This window comes from Schistocerca piceifrons, chromosome 3, assembly GCF_021461385.2.
Source record: "Schistocerca piceifrons isolate TAMUIC-IGC-003096 chromosome 3, iqSchPice1.1, whole genome shotgun sequence".
In the NCBI taxonomy this organism is placed as follows: domain Eukaryota; kingdom Metazoa; phylum Arthropoda; class Insecta; order Orthoptera; family Acrididae; genus Schistocerca; species Schistocerca piceifrons.
In genome coordinates, this window is record NC_060140.1 from 499655668 (window position 1) to 499676643 (window position 20976).

Genomic DNA, 20976 nt, shown 5'->3' on the forward strand with positions numbered 1-20976 from the left:
CTATTACAGATCAGGGGATGAACTTAATGCCAGACTTGAAGAAGGAATTACGCCATTTGTTACACATGAAGAAATTAATAATTGGTCCACTTTATCCTCAGTCGAACGGAAGGATGCTCAGTAACTATGTGAACTCTAGCCACAATGATTGGAACATGGATCTTTCCTACGTGATGTGTCTGTACAATTCGTAGGTCCACATCAGAACATGGCTGTCAATATATGAGGTAGTGTATGGGAGAAAAATGCCACCACCATTTAATATGATTAACACTTAGCGTGCAGCCGACGTAATATTACGTCTCCAGAAGGAAATAGAATTTTGCGGCAGTTACAATGTTTCCCTGTGGCATCAAACGTACATTTATGACTCCTGCGAAGTTTGAGTTGTCTGCAGGCTTCGTAGTTTTAACCGCGAGCGCTAGATTGCAGCAGCGAACCCAGTGGAATACTTTGTGTTTATGAAAGACTTTGTTATTGTAGCGTACTTCATAGACATCGTCTGGTGTTGGCATCCTCTCAGTTTCATTCGTTTTTAGTATTTTCATGTTAATTTTCTTTTCAATGTGTGCGGTGAACAGGATAAGCATTTGGAGCAAATGACTTATGAAGTCCTTGACAAGTTTTCAGATGGTGAAATAGGGCTGTCTGATGACGATTCAGATTATACGTCATCTGAAAATAGTAGTAAGTCAAGATTTGTTTCAGATTTTCTTGCTGCAAATGGTTTTTTTTTTTGTTTGTTAGCTTCCCAGAATTTTATATTATGCATTATGCGCCTGCAGGTACTTCAGAAAGTGAATCAGATCATGTTTCGCCTTCTACATCTACGAATACTCAAAGTAGAAAAAGAAGTAGAAGTGACTTTGATGGTGACTGGACAGATGTTGACGAAATTCCTGATGTAGCTGTATACACAGGACCTCACGGATTGGTACAGAATGTATCTATTCATGAATCAAGTGATCCTTTAGATATGTTCTCCTATTTCTTCGACATTAATCTCATAACAACAATGAAAGAACAGGCAAATTGTTACGCCAGGCAAAAACTTGCTAAGCTGCAGTCTGACAACAATCTTCTGCCTAATTCTAGGTTCAAACAGTGGAAAACTGTAACAATAGCAGATATGAAAAAATCCTCCCTATTTTGCTGCATATGGCAATAAATGAGTGGCCAAACATGAAGAGCCACTGGAATACTGATCCTGTTGTCAGCTTTTATTTTTGTCCCAGTGTTTTGTCAAGAGATAGATTTTTTTTAGTTACGTTTAGTTACGTTTCACCACAATGATAACACAATGGCAAAAAAGAAAGGTGAACCAGGTTTTGATGCACTTTATAAAGTTAGACCTCTCCTCAATTCATTGAGAGAGAGATTCCAAAATATTTATTATCCAGAGAAAACAGTAACAGTCAATGAAGGAATTTGTCACTACAGTGTAAGAGTAGGCTTCAAGGTTTATATGGCCAATAAACCAAACAAATATGGTATGAAGCTGTACATTTTGGCTGAATCCAGAACAGGATATATCTGGAATTTTGAGGTATACCATGGAAGAGATGAGACAATAGACAACAGCGCTTCTAGTGTCATGAAGCGTTTGGCCAATAAATTTCTGGGTAAAGGGCACATTGTGTATGTTGATCGTTTCTACACGAGTGTTCAATTAGCTGAAGAATTAACTGATGATAATACTGGTCTTGTTGGGACAATGATGAAAAACAGGAAAGGACTTCCAAAACTGCTAAAAGATGCAAAGCTGAAAAAAGGAGAACAGATGTTCCGTCACAAAGGGAATGTGCTCCCCCTGCGCTGGAAAGGTAAACGAGATTTCTGGATGATCAGCACAAGGCACACAGTTACAATGCAGAGTGCCAGAACAGGAAGAGCAATGGAAAAACTGAAACGTGCAGCAGTTGTTGACTACAATAAAAACAAAGCTGGGGTGGACCTATTTGACCAACGGCTATTGTATTGGGCTCTGGATCACAAGACTGTGAAGTGGTGGAGGAAACTAGCTGTACATTGCATAATAATGGCAGCATCAAAAGGCTGCATACTGCATAACATAATCAAAAAGAAAAAACTTGCCACCTCTCAGTTTATTCAAGAAGTATGTGCAGCATTGGTGTTGTCTGCTGGGGATTCAACAGAGAGCTTTCCACATGGATCATCAAAATTAGCACGACTCTCAGAAAAACACTTCCCTAATCATGTCAACATTTCAGAAGGGAAGAAAAAAGGACAAAGGAGGTGTGTGGTGTGTAGTGAAAAGGAGAAATATTCAACAGGAAAGGCTGGAAGAAAGGACACCTTATATGAGTGCACCGAATGTAATGTTGGGTTGTGTACGTACCCCTGCTTCAAAGTTTATCACCCTGTTGTCCACTATGAAAGCTAAATTGTGTACTGAACTTATGCTTATTGTTATTTTTCTTTATTTCAAGTGTTTCGTAAATATTTTTAGAGGAAAATATCAGTTCATTGTATATAACAGTACTGTAATTCTTTTTCAATTTTTTTTCTGGCAGTAAATATCACTGGCTTGAAATTTCATTGGTGCTTTCAAATTTTAAATTTTGACCCCAAAATCTGAGTACTTAACATAAAAATGCTTTGGAATTCCAATAACACTTAGCTGTATAGCAGTAAGATTTATCCAGTCCACAGGTGACTGCAAGTACAAACTACATCAGCACTGTAAGTGTTAAGCCAAAAAGAAGCAAGGACAGGCAGTTGATCTGTGAGAATAGCGAGAGAGGTATGGGATTGAGTACAGAGCACGAACATCAAGGCATTGGAGGGACAGGAGGAAGATGTCATGAACAGGAAGTATATTGCAGTAAAGACTGGATGATTTTGTCCAGTCCTTACACATCGAAAGGCAGGGCAACGAAATGTGTGACGAGGTACTAAGATCCTCATCAGGTAATAGAAACCACACTCACCAGTCAACATTAGGCTACAGTTACGAACAAGGTCAACTATGGTGCACAGTGCACACATACGGGGAGCAGTACACGGGAAAGCGTAAATAAACCTGTGCAAGAAGTATCATATGCATTGAGATTATGGAAATATCAGAGATATTTTTATTGTGTTTATTGATGATTATTTAGGATATTATGTGCTGGCTAACAGTATAGTATGTTAAGTGTCAATACATGAATTTTGAATTACAATAGGAATTCTTTCATTTTACTTCTATTAAAAATGCTGACCCGTGAAAGCAGACTTCTTAGGGGGGGAGGGAGGTTGATAGTAGTCACTATTCTCAGGTTGCTGTACGTCAAGAACGAGGATGGGAAGGATGCTAGTTGTGGTGGTGCTGTATCTCTTTGAATGCAATGGAGTGGCACTGCAGAATCAACATCTGCAGGGAGGAGTACTGTTTGCCAGACAAGAGGATGTGGCGAGTACTCATCACCAAAGAATGCAGAGTTTAGTTTTTAAGGCATAGGAATTCCACAATGAAATAAAGATGCTGAAGGCGATGTTCTCTGTTTTGCAATGGGTAACCAAGAATAGAGGTGAACTTGGGGAGGTTGCATAGACACCGGCAAAAGAATTTTGAAGAATATATTTGGAACAGTGGATGTTGGTGACAAAGGAACTGAACAGCATAATGGAGGCAGTAAAGCAGTTGGCCAAGGATAAAAAGCCAGAGGTGAAGTGGCGTACCACACAGAAAGTGAGCTTCGAGAGCAGAGTGTTAAACAACATGGGTATACTCTGAAAGCTGACAAGCATGATGACTGACAACATAAAGGTATCAGAGGACACTATGAACCGGGAAATGGGAGTCATGCAAGTGAGAGTAGAAGTCCAGAATGGGATTTTTCACTCGGCAGAGCGGAGTGTGGGCCGATATGAAACTTCCTGGCAGATTAAAACTGTGTGCCGGACAAACTTGAACTCAGGACCTTTGCCTTTTGCGGGCAAATGCTCTACCATACGAGTAGAAGTACTGGATGCGAGGATCACTATAACGAGGCTATTGCTATCACTAGTGGCTGGCATCTGGGATGCAAGAGTGGTGGTGATCAGCTTGCAAGAGACTACTCATCATGCCTCACATGGGCAGTTGTCTCATCTTATTGCCACCAGTATCTGCCAAGGTTGAGAAAAGAGCAGAGAGAGCTTCAGTCAGAGCTAGGATTAATAGTAGAGCCTAGTGGGCAGAATCTGCCTTTCTACTGTCACAACTTTGGTATCAGTGGAAGTGACGGCAGACCAAGGACAACTATACATGTTGGTCAGGATCCTGTTGTTAGGTAGACATGTACATTTTAAGTGCTACACCATATACTACTATTCCAGTGAAATTGGGAACCATAGAGAAATCTGTGTAGGTTAGGACAGGTGGGACGTTGCTGATGTCTGAAGAGGTAGACAGTCGTGCAGTGATGACAAAAGAAAAGTTGCGACATTGCCGGATGGAGAAAGTGACACTATGTCCAGCTTGTGTGATTCAGATACGTGCGAATGGATATGCAGTGCAGTTATTCGTGGGCAGAGCAGAGGGTCACAGCATTGTCTGAGGGATATCATGGAACATAGGTCATATTTCAAGCAATCAAGTCAGCATCGGATTTATTCTGCGTTATGACAGTGTGGTAGTTGTAGGTAGTTACTATGAGCAAAGAAGGCTCACTGGGGTGTGACAGATGGCACAGAAAGATAGTGAGTTGTTGGTTAATGAGACAGCATGCAAAATAACAAGGATAACTTTCATCTACCAGCCATGATGACTGTAGTTACTCACTTGTACATAAAAAAGCCACAGCTGTACTGTCCCCTGGAGATACTCCCTAAGCAGAACCTAATCAAGCAATATATGAGAACCAGATTGAGTCTGTTCTCTGAACCAATTAATAGCTGCTCAAGAGGGGCGAACCTCTGTGGAGTAGTTAATGCAGCATGTTAAACAACATCAGGAAGGGCAACAAGAAGTCACTGTGACCTTGAGAGAAAAAAAAAAAAAAAAAAAAAAAAAAAAAAAAAAAAAATGTGTCCAATATAATATAAGAGACTGTAAGTCCAACGAGTAAGCAGTGAATGTTTGCAAATCATCAAATGCCAACTCTTAACTTAAAAAATTGTGCTGCCAGATGTTTTGCGAAGGGAACTTGTATGTGTGACACACTGCGGAACTGCCACGACCAGGTGAGGAGTAAAATTTGTTAGATTGTGGTGAAACTTTGCATAAGGCTCCAATGGCCAGTGAGCACAATGTGCTTACATTTGGCTTAAGACAAAAAGCATGTGAAATTATTGTGGGACATGCTAGCCTCACTCGGCGTAAGTTGCCAGTGCAGCGGTAATGCACTGTACAGGCAAAGCAATGCCAACATCATCAGGATTTCAGTGGTGCTGCCATGTAGATAACCAGAAGTGGCACGGGGGCATAACAAATGCACTGCTCTCTGGTACAAAAACAGTTCATTTTTTAGCAGATTCATTCACAGTCCAGCAGGACCATCAGAACGCAGAGGCCACACCAGACAGGAAGTAGATGGAGCCACCAGCCACCACAGTCATGGGTTTGAGTCCCTGCTGGGGTATTGCTTCCTGCACTTACGTACTCCACCAACTGGACTTGGTGCCACAGTGCTGCGGGTCACACCATGGGCACAGCAGCTGCCTTCCAACATGTAGGAGATGCACCTTTTGCCACTCACCTTGGCCACTTGTGTTTGGCCATTCATCATAGAGGGGCTACCTCTGCAAGATTCCAATATGCACTATTGACGGTGCGCAGGTCTGGCATCAAGTGCAACCACTAGCAAAGTAGGATGCCAACATGTGTTGCAGCCAGCTGGATGAGCACTACCCACTGGCTGACTGACTACAGGCCCATTCCTGTGGCACAGGGACGTGAATGCCTCCCCATCATGCCACAGAACCAATGCATCAGTTGGAAACAAAAATGTTAGTTTGGACAGCCTCTTTCTCCTGGTTTCATTGGCCTGCCATCCAGTCTCACCTCTCAACCATCCAGTCTCCTGACGATGCATCTATCCCACGCCACCCTCATCTTTGGCTATAGAAGAGAGGACTAAAATGTACATCAGTACAGTGGAACTAACTGCACCAGGTGCTCGTATTTCTCCAAAGAAAATAATAATGCTGTTAAGTGACACTTCAGCAAATTTTTTAGTTGTGTTTTCAATGAAATGGTGTTTAGAATTAACTGTAAAATACAAATCTTATGTTTTTATAAATAATATACTAGACAAGATCACAATAGAAGCTCCGGGAATATGTTAAAAATGGTATTTCAGAAGCAAGGAATAGAATAAATTTTTATGATATTGAAGCAGGACAACAGTCTACTGCCAGAACATACTGAACACTGATGAAAACCACATGTGTATTCTGTTCAGCTATTGTTATTTGTGTACGCGAATTTTACCAAGATCTGTGAATTATGTCCTCGAAAGTCTCTAGAGTGTAATGCCGCCTCAGAATTGTAGTTTTGAACCCCTGTTCACTACCATACCCCACTATATCTACCACTGCAGTTGGATCAAAGTCTGGTTCCCTTCTTTATGTCACTAATAATCATTATAACTAAGTGAAACAGATTATAAACAGAAATAACACCAATTTTTGTCTGCAAAATTCTACAAGGCATGCCATCACTCCTCAGTCCTTAAGCACAAGCTGTTAATCCCCTGGGCAATGTGGAGGACACTGTGGTGGAATCCTTATCTTCTGTTGTCTTCTGGCTCCCTTGTTCTCAGGGAGCATTATTGTTGGCAGTGAGGGGTGCAACCAATATGCCAGGCCATGGAAGTCAATGAGGCATGGGCCCATGGCGCACTTAACACTGATCAGCCAGAACATTATGACCACCTACCAAATAGCCAGTCTGTCCACCTCCGGTACGGATAACAGAGGTGATGTGTCACGGCATGAAAGCAATGAGGCCTTGGTAGATCGCTGGAGGGAGTTGGCACCACATCTGCACACACAAGTCACATAATTCCCACAAATTCTGGTGAAGGGACAATGAGCTCTAATGTCATATTCGATCACATTCCAGATGTGTTTGATTGGCTTCAGATCTGCATGTTGAGTGGCCAGTACACCAATTGGAACATGCCACTGTGTTTCTTGAACCATTCCATCACACTACTGGCCTTCTGACATGGTGCATTATCTTGTTGAAAATTGCCACTACTATCGAGAAACATGATTGACAAGAAGGGATGCGTGTGGTCTGCAACGATACTCCTTGGCCATCACGGTGCCTTGCAGGAGCTCCACTGGACCTGTGGATGCCTACGTGAATGTTCCCAGAGCATAAAGGAGGCACAGCCAACTTGTCTCCATGCCACAGTACAGGTGGCAACGCGCTGTTACCCTGAACGCAACAGATTTGTGCCCTCCCATCGGCATCTTGAGAGAGGTATCGGGATTCGTCAGACCATGCAGTGCTCTGCCACTGTGCTGAGATCCAATGCCAATGGTCACATGCCCATTTAAGTTGTAGCTGCTGATGTCATGGTGTTCACATTGGTACATGCATGGGTCAAAGGCTGCAGAAGCCCATTGTTAGGAGTGTTTTCAGACACACTTGTATTCTGCCCAGCATTAAAGTCTGATGTTAGTTATGCCACAGTTCGCTACCTGTTCCGTTTTACAAGTCTGCTCATCCTGCGACGTCAGACATCTGTGATGAGGGATAGCCACCCAACCTCATGATGTCTGGGCATGGTTTCACCTTAGTTTCACCACGTGTTGAAGACATTCACCATAGCACTCCTCAAAGACTTGACAAGTCGTGCAGTTTTTGAAACACTCATGCCAAGCCTCTGGACCATCACAATCTGCCCTCAGTCAAACTCAGATAGGTCGTGCTCCTTCCCCATTCTACACACGGACAAAATGCTCTCTTATACTACATGAGCTATGTGTTTTTCTGTCTGGAAGGTCTCTACATGAACCTCTTCAGGTTAACTTAACATTTAAGTCAATGTCTGCAACTATGGCACCTCTGTTCTGGGCACAAACTGTCAAAGTGTGTGTGTGTGTGTGTGTGTGTGTGTGTGTGTGTGTGTGTGTGAGAGAGAGAGAGAGAGAGAGAGAGAGAGAGAGAGAGAGAGAGAACTGAGTGCATCTATAGTGGCACAGTGTACAGAGCCCGCCCGAAAAATGTATACACACTTTAAGGAATGAAAAGTATTACTTAATGTTTATTTTACATTTAATAATTGATCACAATCTTCAGTTTAGCACATGGTTACCCAAAATGTTCAAAATGTTCACTGTTGGTGGATATACACAACAGAACGATGAATAGGCACCACAACTATGTCAGTCAATGCTACACAGGAGATTGCTGCACATGTCGCTGTAATCTCCTGGCGAAGTTCCTCCAGCGTGCGTGGCTTACGTCGATAGACACTATATTTCACAGTTCTCCCACAAGTGAACGTCCATAGGTGTCAGACTAGCGACCATGTAGGGAATGCAATGGGCCCTCTTAGTTCAAACCAATTCCCCGGAAAACTGGCGTCCAGGAAAGCTCATACAGGTAGGTGGTAGTGTGATGGTGTCCCATCCTGTTGGTAGAAGATCTCTTCATCAGCTTCATAAAGTGCAAGTATACCTAGCAAAATTGATGTGTGTAACATTTCCAGGTACACTTCTCCAGTGACAGCAGCATCAAAGAAAAAGGGTCCTACTAAGCTCCTAGACGATAGTCCACACCACATATGAACCCCTGGTAGATTTACCGCTTTATCCACATAAACATGCAGACTTTCCAGTGCCCAGTACACACTGTTATACAGATTCACGAGTTTCATTAAGTTTAAATTGTGCCTCGTCACTCCAACTACCTTCGTCAGAAACTGTTCGTCATCAGTTACCATTTGCTGATACCATTCGCAAAACTGCATTCAGCAATCAGGAACATCAGCATTAATCGGTGCCATAATCATGGAATGTAAACTTTCCACCTTGCAGCTTTCAGAATTCTTCTTACACTTGTACTTCTAACCCCCACTTCACGCGCACATTGCGTAGCAGACTTCTGTGGAGAATTAACAAACGTTTCCAAGATGAGAGCCGACGAAGCAGGACTTGTAGCTGTATGCTGTCTTCCTAATCTTCCTTTGTGAATATCACAGATCATTCCATGCAATTCAAACTTGTCAATGATGCGTTTAATTGTTAGGTACGTTGGTGGTTCTGTTTCAAACTCCCGCCTCCACTGATGTTCCACTTCAATGGCATTATCAAACTTGATAAACCACTTCACAATACATTTTCATTGCTCAAATGTCAAGTGTGCTCCAGCCATCTTGTTTTCTCAATACCGAGATGAAAGTACTAACACCTGTTGAGCCAAAGACCACACTCATAACTCAAATCAAACAACAATATCAATATTTCGATAGAGCCTGACAAAGTGTGCATACATTTTTCTGGTGGACTCTGTATTTATCTCCATTTCACTTTATATTTCACTAAGATTTCTGGTAATTATCGGAGCCCCACACACACATATTCAACACATTCATGTGCAATATGTCAGTATATACATCCTTTCATCATCTCATCTGATGAATGAAAATCATGAATGAGAGTATACAAGATAAATTTCAATATGTACATCTGTAGGAGGAAAAGTAGTTTGCTCCTGTGGTAGAACATCCAAACCTACAAAGCACACACCAGGTAGCAGAGAGGTTTCTGTTCGCCTTGGACAAAGTTCTTGTGTAGGTTAGCACCACACAATAGGGAGCTCCCTGGGCACTTCCAGAGAAACTGGGAGCATTGGTTCCAAAAGAGCTCGCTTGGCTGTGTTCTGGGAGATGTGAGACGGACGATACTACGTGTGAGTGTGCCTATTCATAGTTAATTCAATACCTTATTTTTGTAATTTCAGCTCCAACCAAAATTAATGTCATGCTCTCATAGTTCACTGCTTGTTGAGTGGTATACGGAATTTTTCTTGCTAATTTCGGAACATTGAAAGCAGTTGCACTTAGCCACGCATGCAAGCTATTTTTCTGCTCTATCTATGTTCAAGCACATGGATTTGTGATTTATCTTCTCAGTTGAGTCTGATTTAGTTCGTTGGTGATCTCATAAATGTAGTATAACTGAACATATTTCTGAAACTTTGCTAATTTCAGTTTCAGTAATGTAATCTAGGTTCCATACTTCATTGTTGTCTCAGCACATGTGTACGGACCTAAGACCCTCAAGCTTGCAGATCGTGTCTCATAATAATGTATCTTGCCCCATTTGCATAGCTTTCTACATTTAACCACTTATTTTATGCACAATTTTTGTTTGTGACAACCATGTATTCATGGACTGTGAGAATCATTACATATCACAGTTACTGATCTCAGGGTAAAACTTCTAAATTAGTTTCAGAATTTTGTCTATGGTGCAGTTATTAACAGTTTACTTTTATTGATGAATTCTTGTTCACTTGCTTCGGCAGTCAAGCCAAGGGGTCGATCATTTGCTGACAACTTTCATACTGCTGAAGTTTTTTTTTATTCTTAAATTTGTCCTGAATCTCTATGGCACGTGAATAAATGCGTGGATGTCACTACTGAATGATTCCTCGACCCTCCATAATGAATGATAGATCCTGCTGGAGCCTCCAGGACCCAGCCATAAATGTAAATTTTGTAACTCAGCCGAGAGTGTTATGCAGAACAGCAGCCATCAGACATTTATTAGTTTGTTCACTAATGTCTTGAATAAATGTGGTATTTTACCAGAACACATGCTTACATATTCCCTTGCAAACTTCCATTTTTACATCCTATTGGTATCTGTTGTGCAACAGATGATTATGGCCAGGTTATTTATTCGATGATCATAAAAATATCTGAATGGTGCAGTTGACCCTAATTAACGAAAAGTGTGAGGTTGTCCACACGAGTGCTAAAAGGAACTCGTTAAACTTCGGTTACATGAGAAATCAGTCTAATCTAAAAGCCGTAAATTCAGCTAAATACCTAGGTATTACAATTACGAACAAATTAAATTAGAAAGAACACACAGAAAATGTTGTGGGGAAGGCTAACCAAAGGCTGCGTTTTATTGACAGGACACTTAGAAAATGTAACAGACCTACTAAGGAGACTGCCTACACTACGCTTGTCCGTCCTATTTTAGAATACTGCTGTGCTGTGTGGAATCCTTACCAGATAGGACTGACGGGGCACATCAAAAAAGTTCAAAGAAAGGCAGCATGTTTTGTATTATCATGAAATATGGGAGAGTGTGTCACAGAAGTGATACAGGATTTGGGCTGGAAATCATTAAAAGAAAGGCGTTTTTTCATTGCGACGGAATCTCCTCATGAAATTCCAGTCACCAACATTTATTCATTGACATATAGTCAGCACGGATTCAGAAAATATCGTTCTTGTGAAACACAACTAGCTCTTTATATTCATGAAGTAATAAGTGCTATCAACAGGGGATGTCAAATTGATTCCATATTTTTAGATTTCCAGAAGGCTTTCAACACCGTTCCTCACAAGTGTCTTCTAATTGAACTGTGTGCCTACGGAGTATCGCCTCAGTTGTGCGACTGGATTCATGATTTCCTGTCAGAAAGGTTAGTTTGTAGTAATAGACGGGAAGTCATAGAGTAAAACAGAAGTAATATCTGGCGTTCCCCAAGGAAGTGTTATAGGCCCTCTATTGTTCCTGATCTATATTAATGACATAGGAGACAATCTGAGTAGCCGTCTTAGATTGTTTGCAGATGATGCTGTCATTTTCCGTCTTGCAAGGCCATCAGATGATCAAAACGACTTGCAAAATGATTTAGATAAGATATCTGTATGGTGTGAAAAGTGGCAATTGATCCTGAATAAAGAAAAGTGCGAAGTTATTCACATGAGTACTAAAAGAAATCAGCTAAATTTCAATTATGCGATAAGTCACACAAATCTGAGGGCTGTAAATTCAACTATTACTCAAGGATTACAATTACAAATAACCTAAATTGGAACGATCAAATAGATAATACTGTGGGTAGAGCAAACCAAAGACTGTGATTGATTGGCAGAACACTTAGAAAGTGCAACAGGTCTACCAAAGAGACTGCTTGCACTACGCTTGTCCCCCTATTCTGGAATACTGCTGTGCGGTGTGGGATCTGCATCAGGTGGGACTGATGGGTGACATCGAAAAAGTACAAAGAAGGGCAGCTCATTTTGTATTATCGTGAAATAGGGGAGATAGTGTCACAGACATGATATGTGAATTGGAGTGGCAATCATTAAAACAAAGGCGTTTTTCGTTGCAACAGGAACTTTTCATGAAATTTCAATCACCAATTTTCTCCTCCGATTGCGAAAGCATTATGTTGGCACTCACTCACATAGGGAGAAATGATCATCACAATTAAATAAGAGAAATCAGGGCTCGCATGGAAAAATTTTAGTGCTCGTTTTTCCTGTGTGCGGTTCGAGAGCAGAACGGTAGAGAGACAGCATGAAGGTGGTTCATTGAACCCTCTGCCAAGCACTTTATTGTGAATAGCAGTGTAATCACGTAGATGAACTTTCTCCTCCGAATGCGAAAATATTTTGTTGACGCCGACCTACATAGGGAGGAACGATCACCACGATAAAATAACGGAAATCAGAGCTCGTACGGAAAGATATAGGTGTTCATTCTTTCCGCGCACTATACAAGATTGGAATAATAGGGAATTGTGAAGGTGGTTTGATGAACCGTCTGCCAGGCACTTAAATGTGATTTGCAGAGTATCCATGTAGATGTAGAATGTGCTGATCTGGCAACTCAATTTATTTATATGAGGATCACTCCAAAAGAAGTGCACACTATTTTTTTTTTTTTTAATCCATCTTTTATTCTACATGTTTGAAAGTTTTACAGTGTGTAGATACATCCTTTAGGAACAATATTTTCATTTCTCCACATAATTTCCATCCCTCTCCACTGCCTTACACCATCTTGGAACCAGCGCTTGTATACCCGCATGGTAAAATTCTGGACCAACCTGTTGGAGCCACTGTTTGGCAGCGTCCACAAGGGACTCATCTTCAAACCTTGTTCCATGAAGTGGAGTCGTTCAGTTTCCCAAAGAGATTATAGTCACATGGAGCCAGGTCAGGACTGTAAGGCGGGTGTTTCAGTGTTGTCCATCCGAGTTTTGTGACTGCTTCTTTGGTTTTTTGACTGACATGTGGCCATGCATTGTCGTGCAACAGCAAAACATCCTACTTTTGCCGATGTGGTCGAACATGACTCAGTCGAGCTTGAAGTTTTTTCAGTGTCATCACATATGCATCGGAATTTATGGTGGTTCCACTTGGCATGATGTCCACAAGCAAGAGTCCTTTGGAATAGAAAAACACCATTGCCATAACTTTTCCAGCAGAAGGTGTCGTTTTGATTTTTTTTTTTCTTGGGTGAATTTGCATGATGCCATTCAACCGATTGCCTCTTCATCTCTGGTGAAAAATGATTGAGCTATGTTTCATCACCTGTCACAATTCTTCCAAGAAATTTATCTCCACCATTCTCGTACTGTTCCAAAAGTTCACTGCAAACTGTTTTTCTGTTTCTTTGTGAGCCACTGTCAACATCCTGGGAACCCACCTGGCACAAACCTTTTTTGACGCCAACACTTTCAGTATTCTGCAAACACTTCCTTCCCCTATCCCAACGTAGTGTGACAATTCATTCACTGTGATGCGTCTGTCAGCAGTCACCAATTCGTTAACTCTCTGCACACTGTCTGGAGTGTGTGCAGTATGAGGCCTGCTGGTGCGAGGACAATCCTCAATATTGCCGTGCCCTCTTTCATCACGTAACCTGCTTGCCCACCGACTAGCTGTACCGCGATCGACAGCAGCATCTCCATATGCCTTTTTCAACCTCTTGTGGATGTTTCCCACTGTCTCGTTTTCACAGCACAGGAATTCTATGACAGCACGTTGCTTCTGACTAACGTCAAGTGTAGCAGCCATCTTGATGACATGCTGTGACGGCGCCATTCACGGGAACAGGTTGAACTAAGTTTGAAAACAAGCGGGAAGGATGTATCTACAAACTAAAACTTTCACACATGCAGAATGAAAACTGTATTTTTACAAAAATAGTGTGCATTGCTTTTGGAGTGACCCTCGTACATCAAAGGTTTTTCTTCCGTGTATACCCTGATACTGTCTCCCTACTTTCCATATTAACACATACCTCATTTTTCACCTTCATCACAAGCACCGATCCCCAACCATATACATATTGATGCCCTTCATGACTAACAGTTATTCCTCACCAGGTGATGCTGCTATTGCCTGGATGGGTATATATGAATAGCAGATTAGTAGTCATAATGTTCTGGTTGATCAGTGTACGCTTTGAAGTTGCATTTATGAGTTACATTCATGGAAAGGAGTGGGTGATTCTGTTGGCAATTATCTGCTGCAGATGGTTCTCATAGCTGTTTTTACTGCATTGCTTCTTGATCTTCTGTCACCACCCAAAAGGCAGCAGGTGGAGGCTGGCTGATAAGATGTTGCGCTATGAAAGAATTTCTTGAAATGGCATCAGCGATGTTGTCCAGGATCTGCCATGTTGTCTCACACTTAAGTATCTTCCTAATACCCAGTTACTGATTCACAGCATGCAAGAAATTACACCAGGAACCAGTTTGAACACAGACAACAGTGCACAGCTCACAACACTCTTCTATAATGAGGCTACATGTAGTAAGTCCACCTAGGAATGGTTCAAGAAAGCTGCAAATCTTGCATAAAGGAACACTCTGAAGTCCCGAAATTAAACATTAGGACAGCCATAAGTGCTGACAGGCTCAGACAACAGGAGCACATGTGGTGTCACAATCAGAAGTGAAGCGGGTCTAACTGTTACAAAAACTTCACCTTCCTTCCACTTACTATCAGAGTTAGGCCATTCCATCTGCATCATGGATACTGATGAAAGGTCAGTTCTGCTAGCTGCAAGACACCTTGGGGAATAAACCAACCGACTACATCCACCACCACCACCTTGGAGTCCATTACTACAAAACCGTAACTGTCTGGCTGAAGAGAACTTTGACTGTGATTGACTGACCCAATCTAGCATAAATGAAGAACCCATCTGCCCATCTGTGAGGTGTTCAGCTTGAGAGCACGGCACATGTGCTGACACTTATGGGCAGTGCAAGTATCACCTTACTGGCTGTAGGCTGGGACATCCTCTTCAGCTGTCCTGTGTGTCACTGTTGGGTCTTCTACCTTCATGCCATCTCAACAACAGGGGCATGTAGATTTCTGGGGCTGAGCCTGAGTACAGCTCTGAGAGGCATCCACAGCCATGCTGAGTGGTAGTGATGTGATCAGCCACTGGATCATCCTATGACAAAGCCGCAGCACTGACTCCTGACAATACCAGAGTCAGTGCCTGCAAATTCCTCGCTGTTTGCCAATGTGCTACCCTGTGCCATCAGCAACCAAAGCCCAACATGTTCGCTGCTTGGCAGCACCAGGAAAAAGGCAGAGTGAAGGTAAACCTCTTGCTAATAAATTATCATTGATTGAATGATGTGTCATTAGTGCCCGGCACTCCGCAGGACTCCCACCAGTATATCTGCACTCATCTAGCCTACACTAATGTAGGAGGCGGCATCTGGGGAGGAGGGGATTCCTACACAGTCTGATGTGTCAATTCATTTGCTGCCAATTGCTATTGGAAACATCAGCATACATCCTCGGATAGAATGTCTCCAAAACAGGCACAACTTGAGCTTTTTTTTAGATGTTAATAGGTGGCATTAGGTCCATGACCCATGAAGAAGTTTGTCAGATCTCTTTAAGGATACTTGTGCCTCACTCCTAGTCTCTTGTTTTATGTTTGGGAGATAAACCAAGAGTATGCCTTACTGTTTGGGTGCCATCATGTTGTTTTTGTCGACGAGGAGGATCTGATTATGAATTTGATCCTTGCTGTATTCCTTTTAAATACTGCACATTGTGATGCTGACAGTGTCACTTTACAGACAGAGGCAGGTGATCACAATGCCATCATGGTTACTGAAAGTTTAATAAATTAATCAAGAAAGCTAGGAAAGCTTTTATACTGGAATGAGCAGATCATCATTTCCGGAACCCATGCTGAGTCTTACAGAGGAGATTTTTGGTCATGTTATAATATGCAAGCATAATTATCTTTCCTTCAAGTGGCAACATTTCTTTTGCAGTACTCTAAAATTTTCAAACGTTTTGCTTCCAACTCTTTCACTTCCATGTCTTTTCTCTAGAACACTCCATTCCTTTGCATGCTGTTCTTTGAGTTGATTACAATAATCTACATACAGTGTATTCCTGGACTGGAATATCCAAACTGTCAATGCCTCCAGTATCAGACACATCACCCTAAATCTGCCACCATGTAACAAATTTCTCCCTCGTGTTTTCAAAAAGGCATTCACCATTAACAGGAAAGCACCTTTCAATGTTAGCATTCCTATGGGAAACACTGCAAACTAATTTCACAATAATCATCAAATTTTGGTATTTATCAGTAAGAGATGACCAACTTTTTCCCCAGAATAATTGTACTCTTTAAAAGAACTGACAAAATGTTGTAGAGAAGTCAGGTTTTTTAATTCACATATTAAATTATCTGTTGCAGTTTCACTTAAGTGATTACTTTCTGTGAGAGTACAAAGCAGCTTATCAAGACATTATTTTGCCAAACTAATGTTTGAAACAACCAAACGTGGATCAAGATGATAATGGCGAGCATCAGCATGTAGATTAAGGGTGATCTGTTATTAAGTTTGATGAAAAATGTCTGAAGAATGTTCTACATTCTTGTCAAAATGCAAGAATATCAATGGCTTTCACATCTGAACTGGTTTTCTTTAATTCTTTACAGGGTGTCAAACCTAGTTTTCTGCAATTATCGGATATTTCTTATTCCTTGGCTTCAGGCAACATGGCTGATTGCTTTTCTTTAATATCTCTGGCTTCATAAAAAATTTTAATTTGTACATACCATAGCTGCATGGAGAAATGGAATTAACAGAGCATCTGTCTGGAACTTTGTTTGGAAAGGCATAGACTGCCAACTTGAAACAAGCAAGTTTGGGATATGGCAATGGTTCATTAATAAACTTACTCATCAACATGAAACGTTCACTCTTCAGTTCATTCGTACCTTTCTTCTTACCCTTGACAAATTTATTCATGTTTGGTATCATATCAATTGCACTTTGAGCATTTGAGGAATTCAGCAGCCACTGAATACAACCAAATTTTTTTGGAAACATGGAGTCTGAATACCAAGGATATAATGCTCTCCTGGCTGGAACATTCTTGTATAAATTATGCAAGGTTTTCAAAAATAATGCAGTGTTCCAATGTGTTGCCTTGACTGCACCTTTGAAGGCATTACACATAATACTGTTCACTACATTACCAATATCTAGCAGAAATAGGTAATTCACATTTGGACTATCCATCAAAATGTTTATAATCTCATCTTTGGTACATCTTGTCACATCAATGAACGAAGATGAAAGGTTGGTAGCTCTGGAGTGACCAAGAAAAAGATGTGAAATACAAATCGTTACTTCTTTTTTTCGTGTATTTTCATCCATTGGTGTGTGTCCCAAAACTTTATTAGTGATTCATCACAACCAATAACAATATAACTGGCTTTCATCAAGCAATCCAAACAACAGTTGATTGCAATTGCGAACATAAGAACACTCTTTAAGCTGCATCTGTCTATACACGTTCTTGAGATTACAGTAACATGCATTATTTCTGTGTCATTGTTTCAATGCATCAGAATTTCTGAAGTCATATCATCATCTTTTAACACAAATTCTGCAAGTCATTGTGGGTAATTTGCTGTTGAATGTAATATAGATACTTTTGATTTGAAAGCAATTTATATGGAAGTGTGTGGAAGTGGTAGGTGACTGGGTTGCAGGTGACTTTTGGCTGAAAAACACATCAAGTTAAGAGTGAGTTCTCTTACTTAAAGCTTGCTGAGCACACTTTTCCCCCTTCACATGGCAGAAAAGCACATGCTGTCCCATATTACTTAAAAATATTTGGGCAGAGCTGTAACTGCTATATTCTGTGTGCGCGCGCGCACACATGCACACACGCACACACACACACACACACACACACACACACACACACACACACACACAGACACGTGCGTACATCCTTGATGAAATACAGTGTTCCTATTCATCATTGTGTTAACAACTAATGGCCTTGACCCCTAGCTACATCCATTTCACAAACATAACAATAACAATCTTTTAATATCAACAATATAAACAAACTTTCCCAAAAGTGTAAACATTTAATTACAAGAATTACAAGAAGACCACATCCTTGGGGATACGATACTGCAGATTGCCAAAAAAGTTTGTAAAATAAGTTCAAATTGGCAAGAATGGATTGACATAGACATGTCGCAATATGTGAGTGCAGATCTAGTTGTTTTTGTATTTGGATGTAGTACCCTGCTACATTAATTTCAGTTTACATTAGATGTGCAACCCATTTTCATGGTAACTATAGGTCTGATATTGAAAACACACAGTGCAAAAGTTGTCTGTGAAAATGCCTCATAAGCACATAGTAAAAGTTACAATAAAACTAATGTTTTAGCTTACCCTTCTTATAACAATCCAAATGTGAAAACAATGTTTAATCACTGGAGCATCCTAACTTTAAGAAACACCACTATTTAACAATAGACTTGTTATACTTCAAATAATATTGCAATGCAAGTCTCCATTACACATGGCACAATGGTCATGAATGCTAACGAAGGTGAACTACTCTGCTCTGACAAGAAAACACACAGATAGATCCTTTCTCTCACGTGTACAGGTGGTTTATGCAATTTTCTGTCAAAGGTAAATCGTTCAATGAGAAATCAGTAAGGGGAGGAAGATGTCATAAGAAGCTCCTGATAAAATGACAGGAAAGTGGGAGAGGACAACTCCCACCACTGCAATGACTTTTCTTTCCTCATTGCTAAGACATACCATGTTTACATGAATAATCTGCACATACTTTTCCCCGAATTTAAGGATAAAAAACTGGGTTTCACAGATTAATTCTAGTAAGGTTGGTACTGCTCTACCTACAACAATAGATCATGCTATAGTGTTTCTGCAACATAAGTACGCGACTTGTCAGTAGCATGTCATTAAGTATTAACCACATGTTAACTTTTAATTATGGCTACAAGTTCTCATTACCACTTACCTGCAGCTAAAGAAAAACTTAAAGAATTCGAAGAAGCTGAGAACATTGGAAACTGTGCAGCAGGAAGAAAGCCGAATGTGAGCAAGGGTTGTATTCGCGACTGGCAAATAAACAAAACGTGACTTCAAGAAACAAATGATAATCGCTGGGGATTTCATGGCCAAAAAGTGTAGCATCTGGACTTCAAAAACTGCTCTGTGACACAGTAGGTGAGAAGCGACAATACAGAAGTGTGGCGACAAGTTAAATGTGCCTTCCCAAACCATTGGCTTTAGCCAAAGAACTAGCCATCACTTTTTTCAAAGCTAGCTGGGACTGGCTACCAAGACTTTTCAGTTGACATGGATTATGCTTCTGGAGGGAAACTACCATTGCTTAATGGCTTACGGGCACTTACGGGGAAAAAGTAGTGAATTTTAATTGCTATAGAATTTGGAGCGTGAACCTTCCTATACATTATCGTAAACTGGTAATGGATCAAATGCCAGTCTACTTTGAGATGCCACTCAATAACACCGTGAAAAGAAAAGGGGACTCTAGAGTCATGATATGAACCGGCGGCAATGAGGAGGTACAGTGATGATGGAACTGAATATAGATGAAAGCTACCCCCTTATGTGATATTTAAATGGAAAATAAATCCAAAAATATCAGTTCAATCCATATTGGCAACAGCGAATCTAAAAGGGTGGATGGACCATGATGTTGGGGTTGAGTGGGTGACGCATGTTTGGCAATGTTGCCCTGATGTGTTGTTGTATTTATGTAACATGGTTGTCCTGGACAGCTTCCAGGAACTGAGGAAGTCTGAGACAAGTTGCACAGAGAGGAAACACTGACTTGGTCACTACCCCTAACATCCGTCATGCAACCACTAATGTGTGCGTAAATTAGCCAGTCAAAGCTGCACTTAAACAGTGATATACATAATGGATGGCCGAAGAGAACCACAAGTTCACACTGAGTGGAAAAATCAAGCGGCCAGATTTGTCCTACATTTGTGAGTGGCACTCCATTCTGTTCCCACTGTCAGAAAAGTCCTTTAGAAAATGTGGTATCACAAATTCACTGGACGAAATAAAGGCTGACACTCTACGGGAAGATGGTAACAAAATGATTCATCCACTAGTGATGAAGTGGTTATGAACAGAGTCATTACGTTAGAATAATTTTTTGTAAATAACACACAAATTCAATTTTTTTTCCTCACTTAAAATTACGGTGCCTGGATTATTTGATGGTGCAGATTATTCAGGTATAAACACCATTAGCCAATATGCAGTTATATGGCCATGGCTGTTAAACATTGGGATAATTTACATGGAATAATAGTCATATAGTTGACACTCTTTGAAATATTAAGTATTTTGAAATCTAAGATTCATAAAGCTCAATAAAATTAAATTATGATTCTAGATTAAACACACAGAATTCCTTTTTTAAAATAAAAATGCTTTACCCTGAGAATGTTAGATTTTCCAGAAAAGACTGCCATCTTTATTGTGTCTAAATAGACTTTCACATAGCCATACATGTTTTATAGCAACCCTTGCTATCTTGACAATATCCTCTGTTGTAGGAATGTCATGTTCATTTCAAAGCTGCTTATCCTTAGACCGACATCAGGATTCATATTAGACTGCACTGAATCAAAAACAATGAATGAAGGACAGAATTCTATGTAATAAAACCACACAACAGG

The 20976-nt window shown here is 40.7% G+C and overlaps 1 protein-coding gene across 1 annotated transcript; it reads left to right on the forward strand.

Annotated features, from left to right (window-relative positions):
• Positions 1–1300: 1300 nt before the first annotated feature.
• On the forward strand, positions 1301–9920 carry LOC124788776 (piggyBac transposable element-derived protein 4-like). The gene is made up of 2 exons (XM_047256058.1): positions 1301–2256; positions 9905–9920. Exons 1-2 carry the CDS (start codon positions 1301–1303, stop codon positions 9918–9920), a joined length of 972 nt encoding a protein of 323 aa, XP_047112014.1.
• The last annotated feature ends 11056 nt before the right edge of the window (positions 9921–20976 follow it).